Genomic DNA, 23203 nt, shown 5'->3' with positions numbered 1-23203 from the left:
GGAAGAACTAGCTTTTAAACTTCAACCAATTGCTACAGTACAACCCAAGTTAAACCACCACACTGCAAGTCTGCAACCATGTTCTACTCTTTCAAACCCTAAACAAACCCAACACATTATTAACCCACAAAACAAAACAAAACAAAAAACCCAAAAATTAAAATTAAAAAAAAAAAATCACACCTTTAAAAAGTTTTCCCACACTTTCTCTCTCTTTCCATTCAAAACAATATATATTTTTTGAGTTCTCTCTCAATATTCCATATTGAATCTCTTCCGGTGAGATTTGATCTGAGTGTTTTTACAGACCCATCAATCCGGAAGAGAAAAAAAAAAAATCCCAATTACCTCAGGTTGTTTGGTGATTCAATTTCTAGGGTGGGGTTTTTTTTTTTTTTTTTTTTTTTTTTTTTTTTTTTTGGATCTGAGAAATTTAGGGTTTTTGAAGGGTTTGATAAGGTGGGAAAATCAGAGAGAAATTTGGGGCTGCCAATGCCATTATTGGTTTGGTTTAGAAAGGATTATTTTTCGGTGTTTTTTTTGAGACCGAAAAAGGCTTCATTTTGAGCTCATCAATGTCTTGGGCAGGCCCTGAAGATATCTACCTCTCTACCTCTCTTGCTAGCTATCTTGACAGTATGCTCTCTCTGTTTCTCTCTCTCTCTCTCTCTTGCTTGATATGGTTGATTATGGATATTAGTAGTTCAAAGATTGGATTTTGATTTCTGGGTTATGCATAGAATGACCTTTGAATTGCTTGATATGGTTGATTTCTGGATGCTACTAGTTTAAAGATTGGATTTTTGTTTTCTGGGTTATGCATATATTGACCTTTGAATTTCTCTATATGGTTGATTTTGGATGCTACTGGTTTAAAGATTGATTTTTTTGTAATCTGGGTTATGATTCACTATGCATATATTAGCCTTTGAACTTCTTGATATGGTTGGTTTTGGATATTACTAGTTTAAAGATTGTATCTTTTTTTTTCCTGCGTTGAGTTTTTAAATGATGTATGATTCTATGATAAGCAAGAAAGAGATGGACTGCTAGTTGTTTTGACATGTCTATACTAATGGGTTGTTGTAATTTTGGTCTAGTATGCAAAGGGTCATCTGGGTTTTTGCTAATTTAGTTTTTTATCCCTCTATATGGTTTTATTAGTAACCAGGAAAATTCAAGTAGTATGCCTGCTTGGTGCTCTGAATTTCAAGGTTCAACCTTTCTGGGCCCTGTGTTTATATTCTAGTGAGATATTGATCGAATGGTTCTATTTTAGCATTTTTTTTTTCATATTTAGACTTTTGCTTTTCCTATGTTTCCACTGTATTCCACCTGCAATTCATTTTCAATGGAACTACAATCAAAATGACTTGTATATTCAAATTGGCTTATAAATTGTTTGGAGCAGTTTTTCTTCTTGCGATTATTTTCTGTGGTCTTAAACTTGTTAATGCTGCAGAGAAACTTCTTGTACTTCTGCGAGATGGTCGAAAGCTCTTGGGGATACTCCGTTCTTTTGATCAATTTGGTATGAATTTTGCTACTCTCATTGTGTAGGGTTTCATTTGCTATAATTTCTTTAGTGACTGAGAATTTAGTATTCCTCATATTGCAGCCAATGCTGTTCTTGAGGAGGCATGTGAGAGAGTTATTGTTGGTGAACTTTATTGTGACATCCCTTTGGGCCTATATATAATTCGTGGGGAGAATGTTGTTCTAATTGGCGAGCTGGTATGATGGGTTGTTATTTCCTTTCATGTCTGTCGATGGTTCCTTTGTAATACACACCCTTGTGTTTTCTTAAGATTGTACTTGTTTTTTTAGGACTTGGAGAAAGAGGAACTTCCCCCACATATGACTCGTGTTTCAGCAGCAGAAATTAAAAGGGTAAGCAGCGTAAGCTCAACTATCTTGAATCTTGATATTCTTTTAGTACATGAATTAAGGTTTAAAAGAAAAAAATTATTGTAGATAATAAAGTATACTTTGATATACATAAACCATGGCTCTAGTAGTGGGTTTTCAATTCACCTTGTTTCCATAGTTTCCTTTAATATATTAGTTTTGTCCCTTTAAATATATATAAGGTTGGGTTCAAGTTACACCAAGTTTAACTTTAAATATTGTTACACTACTCAATATTTTTTAATCGGATACAAATTTTAACAAATGAACAGTTGGATTACATATTCTTCTTATACCCACTCTACTTGTAAAACTTCAAGATTATCTAAGATTATTTATTATCTCATCTATAAATGTTTAATTTTTGGTATTTTAAAATTATACTTAAAACTTGAGTTTATGGATTGAATAGTAAATAACATCGAGTTGGCACTAAATTTGTCATGCGTCCAGTGGTGGGATTTTTTTGAACACGAAATCTTATGTTTATGGTGTAACATTGCTTAAAATTACATCATCTATAACTTGATCTTGACCCACCCATATATATATATATTTATGCTATTTCTTCCTTAGGGGTGGAGTTAATGATGATATGGTTAGTAATTTTGTCATGTTGTAATAATATAGGCCCTAGAGTCAGAGATTAATTTGGTTGGTCTTATATTTAGTATTCATTTAAATGACTGCTATTTAAGAAATATAAGGTGTTTTGAAGATAGTAGATGTTTTGGAGGGAGAGGAATAGTAGATGTTTTGAAGATACTGAGAAATCTATTCCTGACCTCAAGCTTCTCTTTTTCAGAACTTTAAGGGATTGGTTGTTTGCTTTGCAAGATAAATCTTTCCCCTCTTTTTTTGATTTCCTAGACTCTTGCAATTTTTGTATTTGATTTCTTTTCCCTTGTACACTCCCTGTGCACTAGGGTGTCCCCTTTATATCAATATATCTTATTACTTATCAAAAAAAAGTATAAGGTCAGATATTTATAGAGGTTGAGAAGAAGGGGTAGACAAATACACAAAAGTGTAAATGTGTGATGTCATAATACAAATAAATATAGATTGTGTATCAAGTTATGAATTTGTTGATGTCTCTTTATGTGTGATTTTACTTGCATTAAAAAGAATGTGTTTGTGATTTTTTTGATGGTGCATTGTTTTTTGATGGTGCATTGTGATTGAATAAGAACTCCCAAACTTTGTTCTTCTCTGCTTTATCATGTCAAAATCTACTTGTTACATCATGCATGTCAAGTTACTGAGTTCGTATAGATGGGAGTTGGTTGAGCTATGGATAGATTTTTCATTTTTTCAGTACAATTTGAGAATGGCTTTTATCTGTTCGGGACTATAATGAATTTTTATTATATGAGACTATGTACCTATATTTGAGTAGGCTTCTTCAATTAGAGATGCAGTAACAAATGTAGAAGGTTTTATTGAGTAGTGAAGACTGAAACCCCAATAATATTAGTAGATGCTCATATTCCTGTCACTTAAGGGATCACATGACATATTTGAGTCAACTGTTACTAGCTGCTTCCACCAAACATAGGTTAAATGAAACTTCAAAAACTTTGCTTCTGTTATTTTGAAGGTCTACCTTGAAAACAAACTCTTCTGATTGGCTGAGATGCCCAACCTTTGGAATGCTTCTTTTCATATTCTCTACCATGAAATTTGATGGGATAGACAGATTACAAGGTTCAGATATGAGTACAATATCCAGACAGGGTGTAGCCTAGTGGTTGGAGGCTTGGGATGAGCTGTAGACCCAATCGTCCTAGGTTCGATCCCACTAGGAGTTTCCCTAGATTACTTGATACACGATTTTGGCAGGTAGGGTTGTGTATCTGTGGTTTACTTCCTAGGGGTTGATCCAAAGGCCCTGTCTTGTTGAGGTTCCATGCCAAAAAAATATGAGTGCAATACTGCGGAGTTCTACTCTAGCACTTTAAGCTAGTTTGGGAGGGAGATGCAGAATTAATGTAGAGAGCTGGTAGTTAGTTATTCAAAAGAGGTGTGGAATCATCTGTGGCATAAAGCCCTTGGTTGTATAGCTAGACCATAGATGCTCACGCAATAGTTTCTACTAATATGTCGGGACATTGTCTAGATGATGGCATCTGAAAATTTTGTGCTCAATGGGTTATCTTGCGTGTCATATTTAGTTACCAGTGCAAATGTGAGGTGAGAAGTGATGAGTGGAAGCCACATGTGGGACTTTTTGAAAATGGGGAAAGAAGGATACAATTAAGACCTGAAAGAGAAATGCTTAAAGAAGAGGAATGTGAACAAAGTAAGAAATAGGGCACGTGTAATTGGGGAGAGGATATTGCTGTGATACAACAGTCTGTTTGAAGCTGTACAGTAGTAAATTTGGAATCTTGCCAATCTGTTTTAGCATGATTTCAAAAAATGTGGTCTGAAACCCCGCCCCCCTCCCCTCCCTCACTATCTACGTATCTAAAAATAAATAAGAGTTTCGTATGATAGCCCAGTTGTAATGTTATCTTTTGTAGTGTTCCATGTCTATAGTTTGAACCCCTCTTCCCTCTTCCTACTATCTACCTTTCCCAAAAAAAAAAAGGAAGAAACATATTTTTTATTTTACAAAGAAAGAAATGTAAACTCTTAGAAAATTAGAGGAATAAAAGCTGCAAAGTGAGAGTATTAGGTGGATTGTGCAGTTCTGAAGTGTGGTTCTCTTTTTATATTTGGCAAGTCAACTTATACATTGATGGTATATCTCCCATCTTTAGTAAATAACACTGTAATTTCCATATTGTAAGTTCCATATTGAGATAAAATGATGCAGGACAACCAGAACAATCGAACAGTAAAATTGAAAGACATAAAAATAAATGGATATGACATAGATGTCAGCACACCAAGTGGGAAAACCACAAAGAGTTAGCTATTTTTTTCATTCATCAAAATACCAATTATCTCCAAAAAGAGTACAATAGCTTGCTTATATAGGCAAAACTAAACCCTAGTTCTAATTGTTACAAAAAATAATCTTGCTTCCAAATATTAAAATACTAATAGCTAATAAACTAATAGCTAATAAACTACTAAAGCATAAAAATACAATTGACTTGCAAACATAAATAATACTAAATAAAAATCTTCTTGTGTCTCCCACATCATAATTTCTTGTGCACTAGTATATGTGATAGGATTTTCTGGAGTCAAATAGCTCAATCATTTTTCTCAAAGAGGATCTTCTTTTACATGGGATTTTGATTGATACTCTCAACATCATACTCCAGGTCTATGATGTAATCCAGTTTATTAACTTGCTGAGCTTACAATCATTTGTGTAGTTCAATTTTTCATCATTTTTTTGGTAATGAAGATCGTGAGAAAGTTGGGCTGCTTTTTTGACTGGATTTCATCAAAAATTTTGACCTGTATCATAAATGTGCAGGCACAGAAAGCAGAAAGGGAGGCTTCAGATCTTAAAGGTACCATGAGGAAAAGAATGGAATTCCTTGATTTGGATTAATGAGATTTGCTACTTCATGAAGTTCTTCACATGTCGACCCGCAAATATTATAGCGGCATTTCTCTTTTCATTTCTTTTTTTAATTTGTTCTTTCTTTTTCCCCATCTTTTGGCTGGTTGGGTTATGTTAGATCTTAGATGGTCAAATCTTTGGGAATTAGAAATTTAGAATTTGAAGTTTGAACGTTGTTCAAATTCGTTCTGTGTAATATTTGTTTGAGTGATTACATCATACAAGTATTTGTCTGCTTTAGAAGATTGATGTCTTTAGTTCGGATTTGAAATTCATGGACCATTGCTATGCTTGCACTTGTAATTTGTAAAGTCTAACAGTTTAACCAAAAAAAAAAAAAAAGAAATTAGTGGAAAGCTATTTTCCATGTATATGAATATGATGGCTTTGTAATTTCCTGTTAACTGGTGGCAACCCTTGTGTAGTTAACAAATGCTCTCAATTATGAGAAATTATTCAAAACAATAGAAGGGTGTCCATATTTTCATTTCAACAAATAAAGAGAAGCTACTTCTTATCCATCCTTAATTTCAAGGAGTTCCACATAGTCATTGAAATCTACAATGGTTAGTATGTTCTAATAGGATGATGCAATAGGTTTTAAGCATACATTTTCATTTCGAGCAAGCTTGAGGGCAAGTGCTTCCTCTAAGCCAAGTTGTCTTTTAAAGTTTTAAAATGTGTTCAATTATTTTAGCCATATACTTGCCAATGAGCTTAACCTCAATCAACATCTTTCTTTATAGGTCTTAGGTGGGATGTGAGGTCATGGGTTTAAGATACATCATAAAAATAAAATAATCATAATCACAAGCTATGTTAATACAACATTCATTGTACATGTCTAAATCAATTAAGACATGTTAACTATTCATAGCAGCTATAGCATAGATATTTGTATGTGAAAAATTCATTTATAAATGGAAGCTTTTAATAATTGAATGGGATTACTTCCCCATCCGTCAATCAATGGGGTCTCTATCTTGGAATGCAGCTTTTGATTTGTAATAGAGGATAATTGAATAATTTCTCACCAAAGTGTGGACTTTTTCTAATTTTTCTATTATTTGGCGGGTTTCACGCAAATAATTTTTTTGACGATTTGGTTCAAATTTATTGGTCAAATTGTTATCTTTGCCTTTCTCAAGTCAACGACACAGGGAAATTAGGTGATTTGTATGGTTGATGATGGCTTGAATCTGTTGTATTACAAAGACAAATACCCAATCCATTGAAAAATATATATAAGTTCTTTCTTCTTTCTTTGTTTTAAACATAATTATGTCTGTAAGTATGTCTGTAAGTCTCATATAGTTGAATAAAAAACTTAGTACTCAACTTTTATCTATACCAAAAATCAACTGTTGTCTTTTTTTTGATGATACAAAGTAATTATTATGAAATAACAGTAAATCGTTGAATAAAAAATATGGTATTTAACATTCATCTACATCAAAAATTAATCTGTGTTTTGACTTTTATGATAAAAAGTAATTATTATGAATTAGTTGAAAAAAAAAAAAAAAATATATATATATATATATATATATATATGGGTGTGTGTATATCAGTTTGGTTCATGTAAATGCAAGCAACTATTCAGGTCATTAGTGACAAGACATTGAGGGTAGAAAAAAACAAATTATATTCCAAGAGAGAAAAGGATACAAAAGGATTTGCTAAAAAAAAAAGATACCACCAAAGGAAATGCAAGCCGTTTTCAAAAAACAAAGGAAATGCAAGCCAATCACCGACAATGACTTTTGCCAATCAGCAAATTATAAAGAAGTAGAAATGTTCAGAAACTCCCGATTACACTTGCACCCTTTGTATTTCTCCATCTGTGAATCCAACTTCACTAGAATGATAATAGTCTCCATTCTTTTTTCATTTTTGTCAATACTATTTTTTAGTGAAGAAAATATTTTGTTCTCATATATCTAAGGGTCAAAAGGATTGTAAAAATAAAAAAATAAAAAGATATTTTCAAAATTTCTTTAAGGGATATTTTCAAAATTTTAAAGTGATAAATTGTACCTCTTAAAAAAATAAAAAAAATAAAGAAGCTATACATAGTTCATGGTCATTCAAAATTTGGTGGAATAAGAAAAGATATTAAATGCTGCGACATAATAGATATCTCTCTTTTTATTTATTTTAAAATTGATTGATATTATTTCATTTCATAGTAAGGGTGTAACTTGAACAAATTGAAAAATGCATGTGGTTTCATATCATTTAAAATATAATTTCACTAAATAATAGCTAAAACTGACAGTATTATACTTGATGCTTTAAATTACGTGACACTAAATTACATCTTTATGTTTATAAAATTTAAATCTTCCACCAATTTTAAATATAATTTGAGAAACTCGTATTTATGCATTCTTTAGATTTGCCAACAAGTGTTAATTCTCTATATTTCTAAATTGCAATTTCTAGTATTTTGTTATCTTTATATGCACCTCAAGAATTTGAAAGTTTCTTCTTTCTTACTTTATTAAGCCATGATTGTTTAGCTTATTTCTTGAAAGAATTTTTCTTTTGTTAAAAAAAAAAAAACACACATAAATACAAAAAAGATAGCCCCCGGGCATTGTACAACATGTATTTTGAGTTATTATTATTATTATTGTTATTATTTTGGAGAGAAATATTGGGTTGGTTATTATGTTGTCCCAAACCTAAGCTGAGAGATTGATTAGAATGCTTGTAGCTCAAGAACAACATGTTTGGTTATGATTATAGATTTGAAAAATAAATAAAGAATAAAATTTGACTATAAATTTGGTTGTAATATAAGGTTACAATTTCTATTAAAATAATTAACATGACTACATATTTTGAAAATTTAACCGATAGATTGCATGTTGTTTATAATTAACACACATGTCAAATTTCATGTCAATCGTATATTATTTATTATTCGATTTATAAATTTATTTTTTATGCATAATTTTAGATTAAAAAATTGATGACATAACTATTGATATTTGATCTTCTGAAAATTTTGCAAGCATAGAGAATATAAGAAGAAAATGTAATTCAATGGTAGATTTGTTAAACTTTACATTTAATAAAAAGATATTGAATGGATCTGACGCCTTAACCTACATTCAAGTTTATTGTCAAACTTTGTCCATAAATAAATACATTTTTTAAAATTACAAGAGAAAAACACAATTTACATGATAAAAGGGGATCACACTGCTTAGATGCCAATCAAATAATATCAACATGATGAGTCTTTTCCTTTTTTTTTTCTTTTTTTTTTTAATTTAAATAATTCAATAGTTACAAGGAGATGAGGGATTTGAATCTTTAACATTTTTGTTTGGAAATACCATAAAATGCCAACTAGTTGAGTTATAAGGCTCTTGGTAACATGATAAGTCTCTTAAATATGTTGATGCAATTGCTTGAACAAATTATTTTAGTTGGAAAAATTTATTGGTATAGTTTAGATGATTCATGGATAAATCTAGGACATGCATTGAGATATTGGTGACGATTAAAGAACAAAGTTCTTAATCAAAAGCTTAGATCACAATAGGTTTGTGGTTGTCAACTATGAACAAGTTAATCATAGAACAGTACTCGGACATTTGTCGTTGTTAGAAATTGGGTTGATTTTGACCCAACTCATAAACCATGGCCCATGGATCGTCCACATGTTTATTTGATAAGTAAGTTTAAATTCTAAATTTAAACTAACTGATATTAATATGAGTTATCAAGATCAGTAGTGGAGTAATTTAAACTTAGCAATTGAGTACTTTTAGGGATCACATATCTGATAGTGGGTGAATCTTTATTAGTATTTAAAGTAATCCTATCAGTCAGATTAAGAACTACAGTAATATTTTTGTCTATGGATCTAAAATATACCCTCAAATTGTTGAGAAAGCTTAGAAGATTGGAATTGGTGTAATAGTGTTTCAGTTGATTTTGTCATTGCAAAAGTTGTTGTTAGATGATTTTGTGGAACTAAAGCACCTTCAAATTGAGGTTAAAATTAATTGATGAAACAAATCCACTCAATATTTGAATGTGGATCACTTGTTAAACCTTTAAAATCTCTCAAAACTTGACTAAACTTAGCTTATCGGCCTCTAGACTTTCAAATAGGGAGAGTTCAAGTATAATTATGCACCTTTAACTGAAAGAACTATCTACTTGGAATGCCCTTTCCAAAAAAGTTACCAATATCTTATGCAGGGTCATCTCTTTCTCGAGTATCAAAGTAAAGGATGGAGCTGGCTTTCTATAATTTTGCAATATATTTGATGAATTTAAACTAATACTATAACCAGGACAAGAACTTGCATCATTTTTAACCCCTGAAGCTGAAGGGGTAAATGATTGGGTGTTTTGTCCAATGTTAAATGTTGTGTGTCACTTTTAAAATTCTCAAATCTCTCTTTTTTTATTTTTTATTTTATTTTTTTTTTTATATAGAAATATAAGATATCCTTTTAAAAATCTGGTTGTAAAGCTGTAGATATTTCCTATGTATTCCTTTGTTTATCCACAACATTTTAATCAGAAGATCATCAAAGTACCCATTTGCAAAAAGGAGATGAACTAATCAAGTGTCTAGTACCCTTGCTTCCACCTTCTTCAATTACAACTAAATTATCCAAAAATTATAGCTAGATCCAGCCCCCACCTGTAGCAAACCCAACAAAATTGGATTTGAATCGCATCAATTTCAATAGGAAATCTATGTAATCCAATAGATTATGACTATGCTATCAAGAACCATGCACTCTTCACCCTGCTTCTTGATCCAAAATCTATACTTAGTATTTGGATTATTGCTTGTGCAAGATGTATCCATTATTCTTCTTCTTCTTCTTCTTCTTCTCTCTCTCAATGTAATGGGAGGTGTATCATGTAATTAATAAAGGGAGAGGATGGGAAAATGATTACTGAGGTTTAAATAATAATTTAAATGGTATAAGTGGCAAAACAAGAGATAAACAGTTAGAAAATCATAAGGGTCAGGATTGAAGTTTTCAAGAGAATGTTTTAAACACATATACTTTGATTATGTTATAGTAGAATTCTATCTCAAATAAAATTAATATAAAAAAAAAAATCACAAGTGACATGGCAATCCAAGTAATTTATTTATTTTTGAGTAAATCCAAGTAAAATAAATTTAAGCCAAATAAAAGTCCCAACAAATTGCATTTATTTGGTTAAATTCAATATGGGGGAACATTTAACCACAAAAGTGACCAAACTACACATGGCATTATGATGGCAATGTGACTAATAAACTAAATGTTATAATCTTTTATTGTTATAACGTGATTACATGAATCAAAGATTCCTATGATCTAACATTACAATGCAATATAATATTAGGCGAATCAAATGTTGGTAACTCCATTGTAAAATTTTATTTAACATATTGTGAGATGAGTGAGTTAGATTTTGTCACGTCATCAAAATTTTAAATAGATACTAAAACAAAGTTAGTAAATATTTATTTAAATAGATACTAAAATAATGTTAGTCAATATTTATTTAAGGATCCTCTTAATGAACCATTTTAAAAATATTTTTGTTATACTTTTATGAGAAATATAAAAAATTGTAAAAAAAATGCTATCAAAACTTTTTTAAAATAGTTTATTAACAATTGTCTTAGAGCACCGTAACCAATAAATTTATTTGAATAGGAATGTGATAAAATCCAACATGGGAGTATGATCTTAATATTAATTTAATGCAACTAGTTATACACTTTGCCACAGAGTATATCTCCCAATCATTCACTAACCTCACTCAGTTAAACCTTAATTATTAAGCTCCAAAAAATTAAAGTAAGCCAGCAGAGCAAAACCCAAAGTACAATAAAATTTCTATAGACTGAGACTCACTTACTAAAACCCAAAAGTATCTTACTTCACAGTTTCAGACAAAAAAAAAAACATAAAGGCCGACTCTTCTTTACCTCAATTCAGAATCTCAGATCCAGAACCTTCTCTGTGTCCAAAATCTTTGAATCGAAAAATGACGTGGCCGTCCGGTTCCTCCCGTACGGTTCTGACCTTGCGGCTTCTGTTGCTGTTGTACTTTGCGTGCAGTGAGTACGTGACGGTACAGGCGTCGGTGCACGAATATTCCGGCGACAGATTCGTCGCCAAAGGTGGCGCCTTCGTCGTCCACGGCGGAAGCGAGGGAATTTACTCTTCTGCCCCTTCTCACCGCAATTCCACCTCCCTCACCGACAATGGCGACTCGTACATTCGGTAATTTTGAAGAATCTGTGCTTAATTTTTGTTTCAATTATGTGAATTTTGTTGAGATCTGGTGCGAAAATGTGTGTGTGAGTTTGATGCGAACTGAAATTTAGGGGGGCTGAGATTATTGATTATATGAAGTATGAACAATACGATAATGACTGAGTTACGCTTTTGAAGAATATAAATGAACATTCGGATTCTTGCACCAAACCAAGTCAAAATTTCATTTCTGTCAATATAACTGTTAATCTGTATGTATTTTCATACTAAGATGTTGAATTTGGTGAATAAAATTTACGCGTGAGAGATAGAGAGAGAGAGAGAGAGAATGAAGGAAGAGTGATTTGATTCAAGTCGAGGGAATGAAAGTAAGATCTAAAATAACACCTTTAGAATTAGTAAAAAAAGGACATGTTAATTAAGGAGATTATTGAGAGTATGATTTTGGATAAGATAGAATGGCGCAAAAGAATGCACGTGAATGAATCCAATTAGTTTGTTGAGGATATATTCTTGACCTTGTAGTTCTGGAACTAAGGCTTTGGGTGCATTTGTATAAATGGTTGCAAAATTGTGTTTTGAGTTTAAAATGAGCGTTTATAAAAAAAAGTTACGAGTAGTTATTGTTGCAAAATAGAGTTTTGGGTTTTAAAAACGCTCTTTTAGGCTCTCAAAACACCTAACCAAACGGACCCTTTGTATTGTTGTAGTTGAGCGAAATTGATCACAACTTGAGAGCCTCTAATAAATCATTTTTTTTTCCATGAATAAATAAAGTTTAAAAAAGTGAAGTTGTTACATGATTTAACTGTGGAATTTGTATGAAAAAAAAAAAAAAAAAAAGGGTTGTGTGTTCTCTCAACATGCTGTTTATAATATGTGAGAAATTTTTTGAATTTTTGTACTGGCAAGGGCATTAGTGTTCTACGGGATAAAGGTGATGCAGTTTTAAGTGTAGCTTTTAATGAAGTTGATGGTGTTCATTTTACACTAAGAGAAATATATTGATAGAACTAGCATACACTTTTAACATTTTTCATCATTTCTCTCTTGCATTGTGGTCTCCATGTTTGAATTATTTGTTCCCAATGCCTGACCTTATGTGGTAATATGAAACCAGTTTTGAGAAGGTTAAATTCCGGAGAGGCAAGGAATTGGCTAACTTCAGCTCGGGGTTGCTGCACGCCATTGTTTTTGAGGTGGAAGATAGAGAGACGATTGGGGGTTCAGCCTATGGGGGTCAAAGAGCTGTTTGTTGCACAGCAGATCTTGCAAAACTAGGTGTCTGTTCAGAAGGAGAAATCATTCACCGCCCCTCTACTGAGAACCCTGGTTGGCCCAAAGTGTTTGGGGTCTCATTTGATTTAGATGAAGAAGTTGCAACGTTGCCATCGAAATCCATAGAGATAACTAAAACTGGAATGTATAACGTGTATTTCATTCATTGTGATCCAAAGCTTAAAGATTTGACTGTGGAGGGAAAATCAATATGGAAAAATCCTGCTGGTTACTTACCTGGTAGAATGGCACCACTTATGAATTTCTATGGATTCATGTCCTTTGCTTTCGTGATACTTGGGATCTTTTGGTTCTCTCAGTATGCAAGATTTTGGAAAGAAGTTCTTCCATTGCAGAACTGCATAACAATAGTGATAGCACTGGGCATGTTTGAGATGACTCTTTGGTATTTTGAATATGCTGAATTCAATGAGACTGGAATCAGACCAACTGGGATAACCATGTGGGCTGTCACCTTTGGCGCTGTTAAACGTACGGTAGCTCGTTTGATAATGTTAATGGTTTCGATGGGCTTTGGTGTTGTGAGACCTACCCTTGGTGGGCTTACTTCAAAGGTGATCATGCTTGGAGCCACCTTCTTTGTGGCATCTGAAGTTCTTGAGTTGGTAGAAAATGTCGGTGCAATAAGCGATCTTTCAGGAAAGGCAAGACTCTTTTTGGTTCTTCCTGTAGCAGTCTTGGATGCTTTCTTCATTCTTTGGATATTTACTTCCCTCTCTGCAACTTTAAGTAAGCTTCAGGTACTTGGTTTGCATCTTCTCTTATTCATATTTTATTATGTTTCTTGAAGATCTTATGGTTTTGATGGCTACTTCTTTTGTTCCTCAATGCTAAGTAAGTGGGTCATAGGCATAACAGAGTAGTGTAGGACGTGGCCTTTCTGTTGTGTTCTCAAATTGAAAACAAACTAAGCATCTATATACAATTATGACCCTTCTTAAGTTATCTGCAGGCTAAGCTTAAATGAATTTTCTGTTTGATAATAATAGGAATCAACATAACGTTTTCTCAAAGTGCTTTGTACTGCACCAACATAAATGTGTTTGGTGTTGTTTTTGTAAAAATTAAGAGAACAATAGAAGATTGAAATCCTGAATGTTCATTATTTGTCTCTTGGTTTGTAATCTTCCATACACCTGTCCATTTACAATAGGCCCTGACAATTAAACTCTGTGAAACCTTTTACCTGTTTGTGCCTTATATGCTGGAATTGGGTGGGTTTGCTTAAGCCCTAAGCTTCATTAATGCCTCCTCTTCTAATTTTGTATCTTAATAAACAAAGATCTAGATGATGACTTTTATTTGCTTATGTGGTGTGACAGGCTAGACGGATGGTTGTTAAACTGGATATTTACAGGAAGTTTACAAATGCTTTGGCCGTAGCTGTTATCGTGTCTGTGGGTTGGATATGCTATGAGGTAATCCACACATTGGCACTTATATATGTCTAAGAAGAAGATTAAGAAAAGACTGAACTACTAGCACTTTCAAGAAAATTGTTATCTGCCAAATGACTTGTTCGACTACTAACTGAATCTATATCATCTATAGAAACTTGGTAAATGTGAAAGAAGATGATAAGAAGTTTTCATTAAATACACTCGGAGGAACAAATATAATGGTGTTAAAACTCACCATTTTTAATTGCTTTATTTATATGAACCTCCCTTTATATATAGTATAGATTAGGTGTTCAAATGGATTGAAGTTACTTATGTTTTTAAGATGGATTGGAAATGGAACTAGGCGCTCTACCATCATTCTAAATCCTATATAATTCTAGGACAGGTTGGATTGGGAATTCCCAAACTGGATGGATTGAAACTATTTTATTCTTTGATAACTAAGCTTTTACTTTCTGCCTACAAAGGTCAAAAAATTAGGATGAATATTTGTTTGGATAATCTTTTCTTTTAATCCCGCTTTCTTTGGTAAATTTGGTAACGTGGTCACTTGTTATATGATTCTCAACTTTGTATTTGCAGCTTCATATGAAGTCTTTTGTAACATATTTCACAACTTTGTACTCTGCAGCTTTATTTCAAATCAATTGATGTTTACAACGAGAAGTGGCAGAATGCATGGATCATCCCTGCATTCTGGCAAATCCTGTCTTTCTCTCTTCTTTGTGTCATATGTTCTCTCTGGGCGCCTTCTCAGAACTCAACCCGGTAAAAGCCAACAAAAAATAAAAATATTTCATTTTTAGGTCCAAACGGCACATATCTTGGTTAAAGAACTCTATTCCCACTTATTTTTCTCTTCTTGACAGATACACTTACTCTGACGATGGAAGCGAAGAGTTTGACAGAGACGATACAACGCTGACTCTCATAAAACCAGCCCCATTGCCTTCCAATGACTTCCGAAGTGCGCCTGAAGCTAGATCAGTGCAAGACAGCAATGGATTATTGAATGACGATTTGGAAGAAGACAAGACCGAGTAAATTTTAAACCCCTCTGCTAGTTTATTATTATCATCATTTACAATCCTCAGCTGCTCCCCTGAATCCAACGCTAGCAAGTATACAGGAGTAGAGATCATGATACGAAAATTCCATGTTGCGATTGTCACATGACTTTTGTATTTAAATTATCCCTAGTTAGTTTTTTTTTTTTTTTTTTTTTTTTTTTGTATTTGTTAAATTGGTTATTGTATTGCTTATTTATTGCTGTAAACGAAGGAAGAGTCAATGGAGATTAGTGGTATGATTAAATAAAATTAATAGGTTTATTTGTTAGGAAAATTCCTCAAGAGAGGAATTTTGTTGAATGGAATGATGTGAATTCTGCCCCACTAACTGACGACTTGTATTTCTTCTTTTCTTTGTCGAATGTCGTTTTCCTTTTTGATTCACGTAAGCTATTAGTCTTTCTTTTGTTTTTAAACCGCACGTTAGGTTTGTCCTTGCAAAATTAGTGCATGAAATTTAGGGGACCAGCCAATGTGTTCCACGTCTACATCTAATCTCTATAGCATCTGGGTTCAACGTCCATAATTTGATCCGGCAAGGCAAAGCATTGCTCTTATTTTATGAGTTATGACATGGATGTCATGTCATATAACGCTCGCTGCTGCCTTTTATTGACTCTGAATACTTTTCTCTTTTTCTTTCTTTTCCTTGGAATGATGTGGATACTCCACAAAGAAAGCTAGAATTAGATTGTGCGGTTGGTAGCTTGCTTTAAAACGAGATGATTGGCACTCGTGCCTTGGTTTGGGCTTTGAGCAGCCAGTAGGAATGGACTTTTTGATGCTTTAATCCCACCATTAAGGTCTACTCAAGTCTCTCACGCACTTCAACTAACTACAAGAAAAACTCCATTTTAGGGATGACCGAAGGTATTGGTAGAAGATTTGAATCCCAAATTTTCATTGAGATCCTTGATGCCTAAAACCCACTAGATTAACGATTCAACCCTTGGGATTTTACCATTAAGAAAAAAAAAAAAATTACCCTTTAAAGATGATTTATTATTTATTTGAGTAATTATTATGTGCTCTCGGTGATATAATGCTCTCTTTCATTCATAAAAAATCTCATTAATTAAATTCATAATAAGATCCAAAGAGATTTTTCTATTCAATTTCTTCTATTGCTTGATAAAAGAAATTGGACACAACGTATACCAACATGTCAAGCTATCCATTCCACCATGAATGTGAGAGATTTTCCTATTTAATCCTTCTATTGATTGATAAAATAATTTGGACAATACGTCAAGCTATCCATTGATTCCATTCCTTATTTCTGTTTAGTGATGCATCCAACTATCTAAAACTACATTGGAAAGCTAATTATAAAATTTGCAACTTGATATCTTGTCTATTCATACACAAGACCTTTCTTGCAGTGTTCATGATACTCTGAATTTATTTATTCCTATCAGTGGTAAGACATTCGTTCTTCAAATTAAGACATGTTAAATATATGCGACAAAGGCCACAAGGTTATAGTAACGCCCGCACTTTATAAAGAATGCACTCTGATAGATGAATGCGTCACTCTCAACCTCGTATGGCTTAAAAGCTTGGTTTCCACTACACAAATGGTAGCATCTCCCTATGAATACCAAACATACAATGTCAGATTTTCCCACTACATTCAGGGGACCCTTTTACACCCATTGAAAAATGTATGATTACATTTTTTTACACATAATCTTGATTTGGTTGAATAAGGTATATTCTGTGAAAATCCGATAAATGATTATTATTTGTATATCCATATCGGATCAAAGGCAGGTTCATGTTGTTTTCCCTTTTCAAATTCTCTTTTCTGTGCCTAATCAGTGCTCAACTTTTTGAGCTCAAGTTTCCATAGGTTGGGTGGGAAATAGATGCAATAAATAGCTAAAAACAAATTAAATCCAATTACTTTTGGACCCAAAGAATATAACAGGACTAAGAATTTTTTCAGGTAATTGTATAAGAAAAACTTAGAAATATTCCAAATATGGTCCTAACAATTCAGGACACATGTACACAACCAAAAAGAAAAAATAAACGGTCACAATCAGAATTAAAATTTTCAGCTACTACTAGATACTCACAGGACATCCTGTAAGTAGAATCAATCTACCTAATTATCACACTTTAGATTGAGAAAAACACCAAGTAGGAACCTCTATTAGCAGGAAATATTAAATCAGAATCACATAGAAGGTGCAGAACTCAAACTTAAAAGTCCATTAATATATCTTATAGGTGATGCAGCTCAAAAGGAGATGTGGGAGGATTGAGCAAACAACAATGGACATACAGTTGCGGGGTTTAACGGCAAAATTACATGGATTTTGCCATATTTGAATAATTGAATCTATATACATGGGTTTTGCCCTTTACACATATTAAGCAATTCTCCACTAGGTTTTCTATGAGATTATCCAATTTCCAATTTGTTCTCATCAAGGCCAGAAACATAACATGGTACAGAAGTCATTCGAAGCTTGAAAAGGAAACGGCCACTTCAACGCATGTTGATCTAAGATTCCGTTTCCCATATATGCATCTTAACAAAGGGCAAAAATACATGGTATTAAGAGTCATCTGAAGCTATTAAAGGAAACTGCTTGCTGACATTATAGAGCGAAAGAAAACACACATGCAACAATGCGAATATAAACAAATGAAACCAAAATCTAGAAGGTGGTAACAACATAAATAACATGCTTACAGTGCAGAAGCATTCAGGCTGAAGGGACTTTTGCGCAATCCTGGAGAGCTACAACTGATCTTCCCAACGAATATCCAATGCAGAACTTCTTTCACAAATCAGAGGCTCCGGAAATCCCAGATTGACCAGCACCACATCACCCAAACACTCCACAAAAAATTAAAAGAATTCTTCCTAGTTTCTAATTTCCCAAAACTCGGTCACTTCCCACTTCACTTCAATCCATTAGCTAGATCTCCTCCTTATGTGCTGGGATACAGGGTACCCCTCAAAGAAATCCAACACAGCAGTCTCCAAATCATCAACCGAGTACTTGATGTAATTCTCCGGGTGCTTTCCACTCTCAATATGGGTCCTGAACCGCCCCAGAAACGACCTATAAGCCGGGAGTAACTTCTCCGATATAGATATCCTCAGCTCCTCCCTAAGCTGAGCATCAGGCACCAACCACTGCGCCTGATTCCTATGAACATCCTCGAACATGGCGTTAAACGACTTAAACCTCTCTCTCAATGCACTTTTCGACACCCCAGATGAAAAACTCCCACTCACATGTAACCCTTCATCTCTCAAGCAATACAACACCCTAACCCAAGTCGCCCTCTGATAATTTGTCGCGGCCTGCCTAAACTTCCCAGTTAGCTTCTTCAGATAATCATCCCCAATCATTTCTCTCAACTCAGGTGACCCTTTCACCTTTTGCACAATGTAATGCACATTGTTCATCATAAACAAATGTGCCAATGAAGTATCTTTGTAATGCTTAGACTTTCCTTCTAAATTGAATTGCAAAATCACAATCACCCAAATCAAATGCAATGCCAAAGGAGTCTTCCCTTCCAACTCATCAGCAAACTCCATATCAGGAGTCGTCGGATCACTCCCGTATCGGGTTCCGGACGACGGTTTCGACACGATAAGCTCGATCAATGTTTGCTTATAATCCGAAATCAAACTTATATAATTCATCACATACCTCGTCAGAGGGTGTATCGTCCCGCCGGGCACCGGAACCCTAGACGGCTCGCGAAGAACCGCGTTTTCGAACTCCGATAAGATCCCCCTCGCCGCCTCGGCGAGACGAGACAGAATCTCCGCCGCTTGAATCCGAATCGACTCGGCAGTTTTCGCTTCGAAAACTACATCGATGTCTGGAATCAAAACCATCAAAGCATCGTGTAAGTCCAGAATCTTGAACAGCTTCTCCGGCGATCGGCGGCTGATACTGATCGCTTCGAAGAGATTGAACAGCTGAATCGCCGGACCTTTCACGGTCTCGACGAAGCACGCATCGTCAATATCGGTTCCCAAATTCTCGAAAATTTGCTCGCAGAGCTTCTTCTCGCTCGCGAACAAAACCCTAACGCAAACCTTCGCGGCCCGAATCCACCGTCGGATCTTCGCTTCGAGCTGATCCCACTCCAGCCTCTGCACATCGCCGATGCTCAGCTTCTCGATCCCGAGCCGCCGGAAACTCGCGTCCACCGCCGATTTCCGGACGCTGCCGTACACTTGAATACACTCCCGCAAGTAACCGGCGGCGATCATCCTCTCCGCGATGCTCCGCAGATCGTAGATCGCATCCGACGGCACCAAATCGATCTCGCGGATACTGCTAGTAGTTCGGTAACTCGATCTACTGCTACCAGCACCATCAGCAACCGAATCTCCACCTTCTCCTTCACCTTCCTCACGCTCCTCCCGCTGCTCAGCGAGCTTCAAGCTCATATTCAAATCCAATTTCAAACCCTGGTCGTGCTCGCCCTCGTCCTCATGATCGTCGATTTGGCCGTGAGAGTGAGTCGACGAGCTGGGATCGGAGCTGAACGACATCGACTCGGCTTCAAGAGGAGCAGTGTGACTCAGCAGAATATTCCGAAACTCGTCCTCCAGCCGAGCCATGGCGATCCGAATCGTCGAGTTCAAACCGCTTTCGTCGCTGTTGCTGCTGCTTTCGCTGTTGATGGTGGTGGAAGATAGCGACCGTTGGATTTCATCGACGGCTTGTAAGTAACGATCAACTTCGTTCCGATCAGAATCGAAAATCATTTTCTCTCTGGCTTCCTCCGATGCGGTTGAGTCCCACCGCAGGATTATCCCCTCCGCTTCATCCAACGGTGTTCGTTTATCCTCCGGTGGCTCCATTAACCCCAAAAAAAAAAAAAAAAATCTTCTTAATAGTAAAAAGAGAGGGTTTTTGATTTTTGGTTATGGTGGGGGTGGAGATATTTAGAGAGAAAAAGAGATAGGATTTGGAATGATAGGAAAAATTGAGGAGGGTGTGGGTGGGTGTGTGACTGATTGACTGACTGACTGTTTGTGTTTTTGTCTTGGAGTGTGGATTTTTGGAGAGACTGTTGTGTGTTGTGTTGTGTGTGTGTGTGTTGTGAATTGTATTAACGAAAAGAAAGGAGTGAGAGAAATGATTGACTTCACAATTTTGACTTTCTGACTTTTCTTTGTGTGTTTGATCGGTTAAACTGATAACGGTGTGTTTAACTGTCCACGTTTTTCTACTTACGGTAAAAACCATGTGTTTCCAGATAAAATAATTTTTAAGGATTAGTAAGATGCATTATATTTTGTTGAAAATTGAAAACTAAAAATATTATCTTGAGTTTTAATTTTAAAATGTAAACAATAGTCATGAGTACCACTGTTTCAAATGTCAAACACAAACGTGGAGCACAAAATGTACTTTCCAAACGGAGGCTTTGTAACACCTCATTCATGGTAAGCATTTAAAAAAATATATATTTTAGTAACACTTCATTCATTTTATAGTAAACTTAATACAAAACTTTTTTTAATCATTTTAAATAATTTATAAGAGTAGAGGCGGGTGTGGGAGAGAGTGATTTTAATTTTTTTTTTAATAAGGAATATCTAAATTCATTAAAGCCCGGTTTGGATTCAGCTTATTCACGTATGCGTTTTATGTTTGCGCATTTTCTCATTTCTTTTTTTTTAGCCGCAGTTGTTAACTTTTCTTTAGTGTACAATGCACATCAGTGGATCCCGTGTACTGTTCATGAAATTCACAAACTTCACTTTTTAACAACTTTTTCATTAAAAATTGGTCTTACAATACAATTCACATATTTAAAAATTATTTTACTACAGTGTTTTCAATTTTCAATTTTTAACAAATTAAGTTATATTCAAACGGAACCTAAATATAAACTTTTGATTATAATCTCTCCCTCTTACTCGCACACACAAATCCAAGAATATAGGGAATGATTTAAAGTACGGCACACACTCCAAAGAACCTTCTAAATATAAACTTAGATGAAGAAGGAGATGGACTATTATCTTTGGATACTTTTAAAACTTATCTCATTCATTTATAATTCTAGAGGGCAAGAACAATACAATTTTTACTAATTAAATCTTACAAGCTAATGTATTATAATACAAAAATAATAATAATTAATTTCTATGTTTTTTTTTATGTGACATCATTCATATTTATTACGACGTAGTTTGTAGATCTCTTTTTTAGTACTTCCTTCGTTTCACTTTGTTTGTCATCTATTTTATTTTGGGATGTCCCAAAATATTATCTTATTTCTAAAAATAAAAGTCATTAATTTATGGGAAATGTTAACGAGTGCTCTTAGGGTATTGGTTAATAATCCATATAAATAAAGTTTTTATGGGAAATTGACAGCTTTTTTCATTTTCCATAAAAGTGGTATTAAAACTTTCCTAAAGTGGATTATTAAGGAGTGCCCTAAGGGTATTCGTTAGCAAAACCCTTTATTTATTAATGTTCTTATTATACCCCTATTTTATTAATAATTCAATTTTTTGATAAATTTATTTAAAGATAGTTTTGGAAACTCATACATTTTTAAAAAGTAGACAAGACAATAAATGATGTTCCCTTAAAAAATTTGAATTTTCAAACAGGACAAACAAAGTGGGACGGAGGGAGTAGAATTAGTACTACCCTTAGCATTTTTCAATCTTAAATAATGACAAACATATGTAAATAAACTTCAAATTTATTTAAAGATAGAACAAAATAAGTAATGTTTTGTATGTGTCAAAATAAGTAATTTTATGCGAAAACAAGCAAGATACATTGTCTTAGATGAAGTAATTGTTTTAGACGTTAAATTCAATGAGGATGTGGTGTAAAACACAAATTTTACCCCTCCAATTAATTCTAATTCTCATTTGAAAATCTAACTTGAGTTTATTGAGATGTTATTATATATGATAGGATGTATTGAATTTTAAGTAAAAAAATGATGTGATAATCTCTTATTGAATAGTGTAAAACATGAGTTTTATCCTCCATCCTTACCAAATTCGAAATTCGAACTTATTGTTTTTTCATACTTAACAAAATTATTAAATAATTATGATTATTAAATGACTGTATATGTAGAGTGATTATTATATACACACATGCAGACATGCTGCAATATCATATTCAAAATTTATCGAAACCACCCTAAGAGCAACCACATCAGTCCATGTATTTTATACATCCATTTTTACACTAAAAACCTACTTTTTTTATTTTACACATTCACTTTTACAAAACACCCACATCAGTTCATCTATTTTATCACCTTCTTTATTTAAATAATCAATTTTCTCAATTTTATTATTATTTCCTCAACCGACCCCTTTATTATACGCACGCTCTCTCTCTCTCTCAACCCATTTTTTCAGATACAGCTCTCTACACCCATAACCCATCTCTATACCCAAATCTGAATCAACTCTCCCTCTCGATCCACAGCTCCAATCCACAGCTCCCTAGCTCCGATTATCTCTATATCGATCTCCCTTTCTGAATCAATTTTTTGAATCATCTCTATACCGATCTCCCTAACTCCGATCCACAAGCACCGATCAGATCCGACCAGATTAGATTTGACCGAGATCTCCCTAGCTCCGATCCACAAGCACCGATCAGTTAGTGTATCTCCCTAGCTCTGATCAAGCGAGACCTACAAGCTCCGATCGTTCCAGTCAAGTGTATCTTTGTGTATCTCTGTGTATCTCTTTGGATT

General features: G+C 34.1%; 3 protein-coding genes across 3 annotated transcripts; 2 read left to right on the top strand and 1 right to left on the bottom strand.

Annotated features, from left to right (window-relative positions):
- Positions 1-5730, top strand: LOC115992668 (sm-like protein LSM1B). Its single transcript, XM_031116895.1, has 5 exons — positions 1-636; positions 1463-1531; positions 1619-1734; positions 1828-1890; positions 5345-5730. Exons 1-5 carry the CDS (start codon positions 576-578, stop codon positions 5420-5422), a joined length of 387 nt encoding a protein of 128 aa, XP_030972755.1. The 5' UTR covers positions 1-575; the 3' UTR covers positions 5423-5730.
- A 5597-nt stretch (positions 5731-11327) lies between these two features.
- Positions 11328-15733, top strand: LOC115992303 (transmembrane protein 87B). The gene is made up of 5 exons (XM_031116456.1): positions 11328-11700; positions 12815-13733; positions 14316-14411; positions 15028-15164; positions 15266-15733. Exons 1-5 carry the CDS (start codon positions 11462-11464, stop codon positions 15438-15440), a joined length of 1566 nt encoding a protein of 521 aa, XP_030972316.1. The 5' UTR covers positions 11328-11461; the 3' UTR covers positions 15441-15733.
- A 1927-nt stretch (positions 15734-17660) lies between these two features.
- LOC115991496 (exocyst complex component EXO70A1-like) lies at positions 17661-20545 on the bottom strand. Its single transcript, XM_031115230.1, has 2 exons — positions 18171-20545; positions 17661-18005 (listed from the first exon to the last, which is right to left on the bottom strand). The coding sequence occupies exon 1, from the start codon at positions 20313-20315 to the stop codon at positions 18396-18398; it is 1920 nt and encodes a 639-aa protein (XP_030971090.1). The 5' UTR covers positions 20316-20545; the 3' UTR covers positions 17661-18005; positions 18171-18395.
- Positions 20546-23203: the final 2658 nt, after the last annotated feature.

Source organism: Quercus lobata, chromosome 5 (assembly GCF_001633185.2).
Source record: "Quercus lobata isolate SW786 chromosome 5, ValleyOak3.0 Primary Assembly, whole genome shotgun sequence".
NCBI lineage: Eukaryota > Viridiplantae > Streptophyta > Magnoliopsida > Fagales > Fagaceae > Quercus > Quercus lobata.
This window is presented reverse-complemented; position numbering and strand designations above follow the sequence as displayed.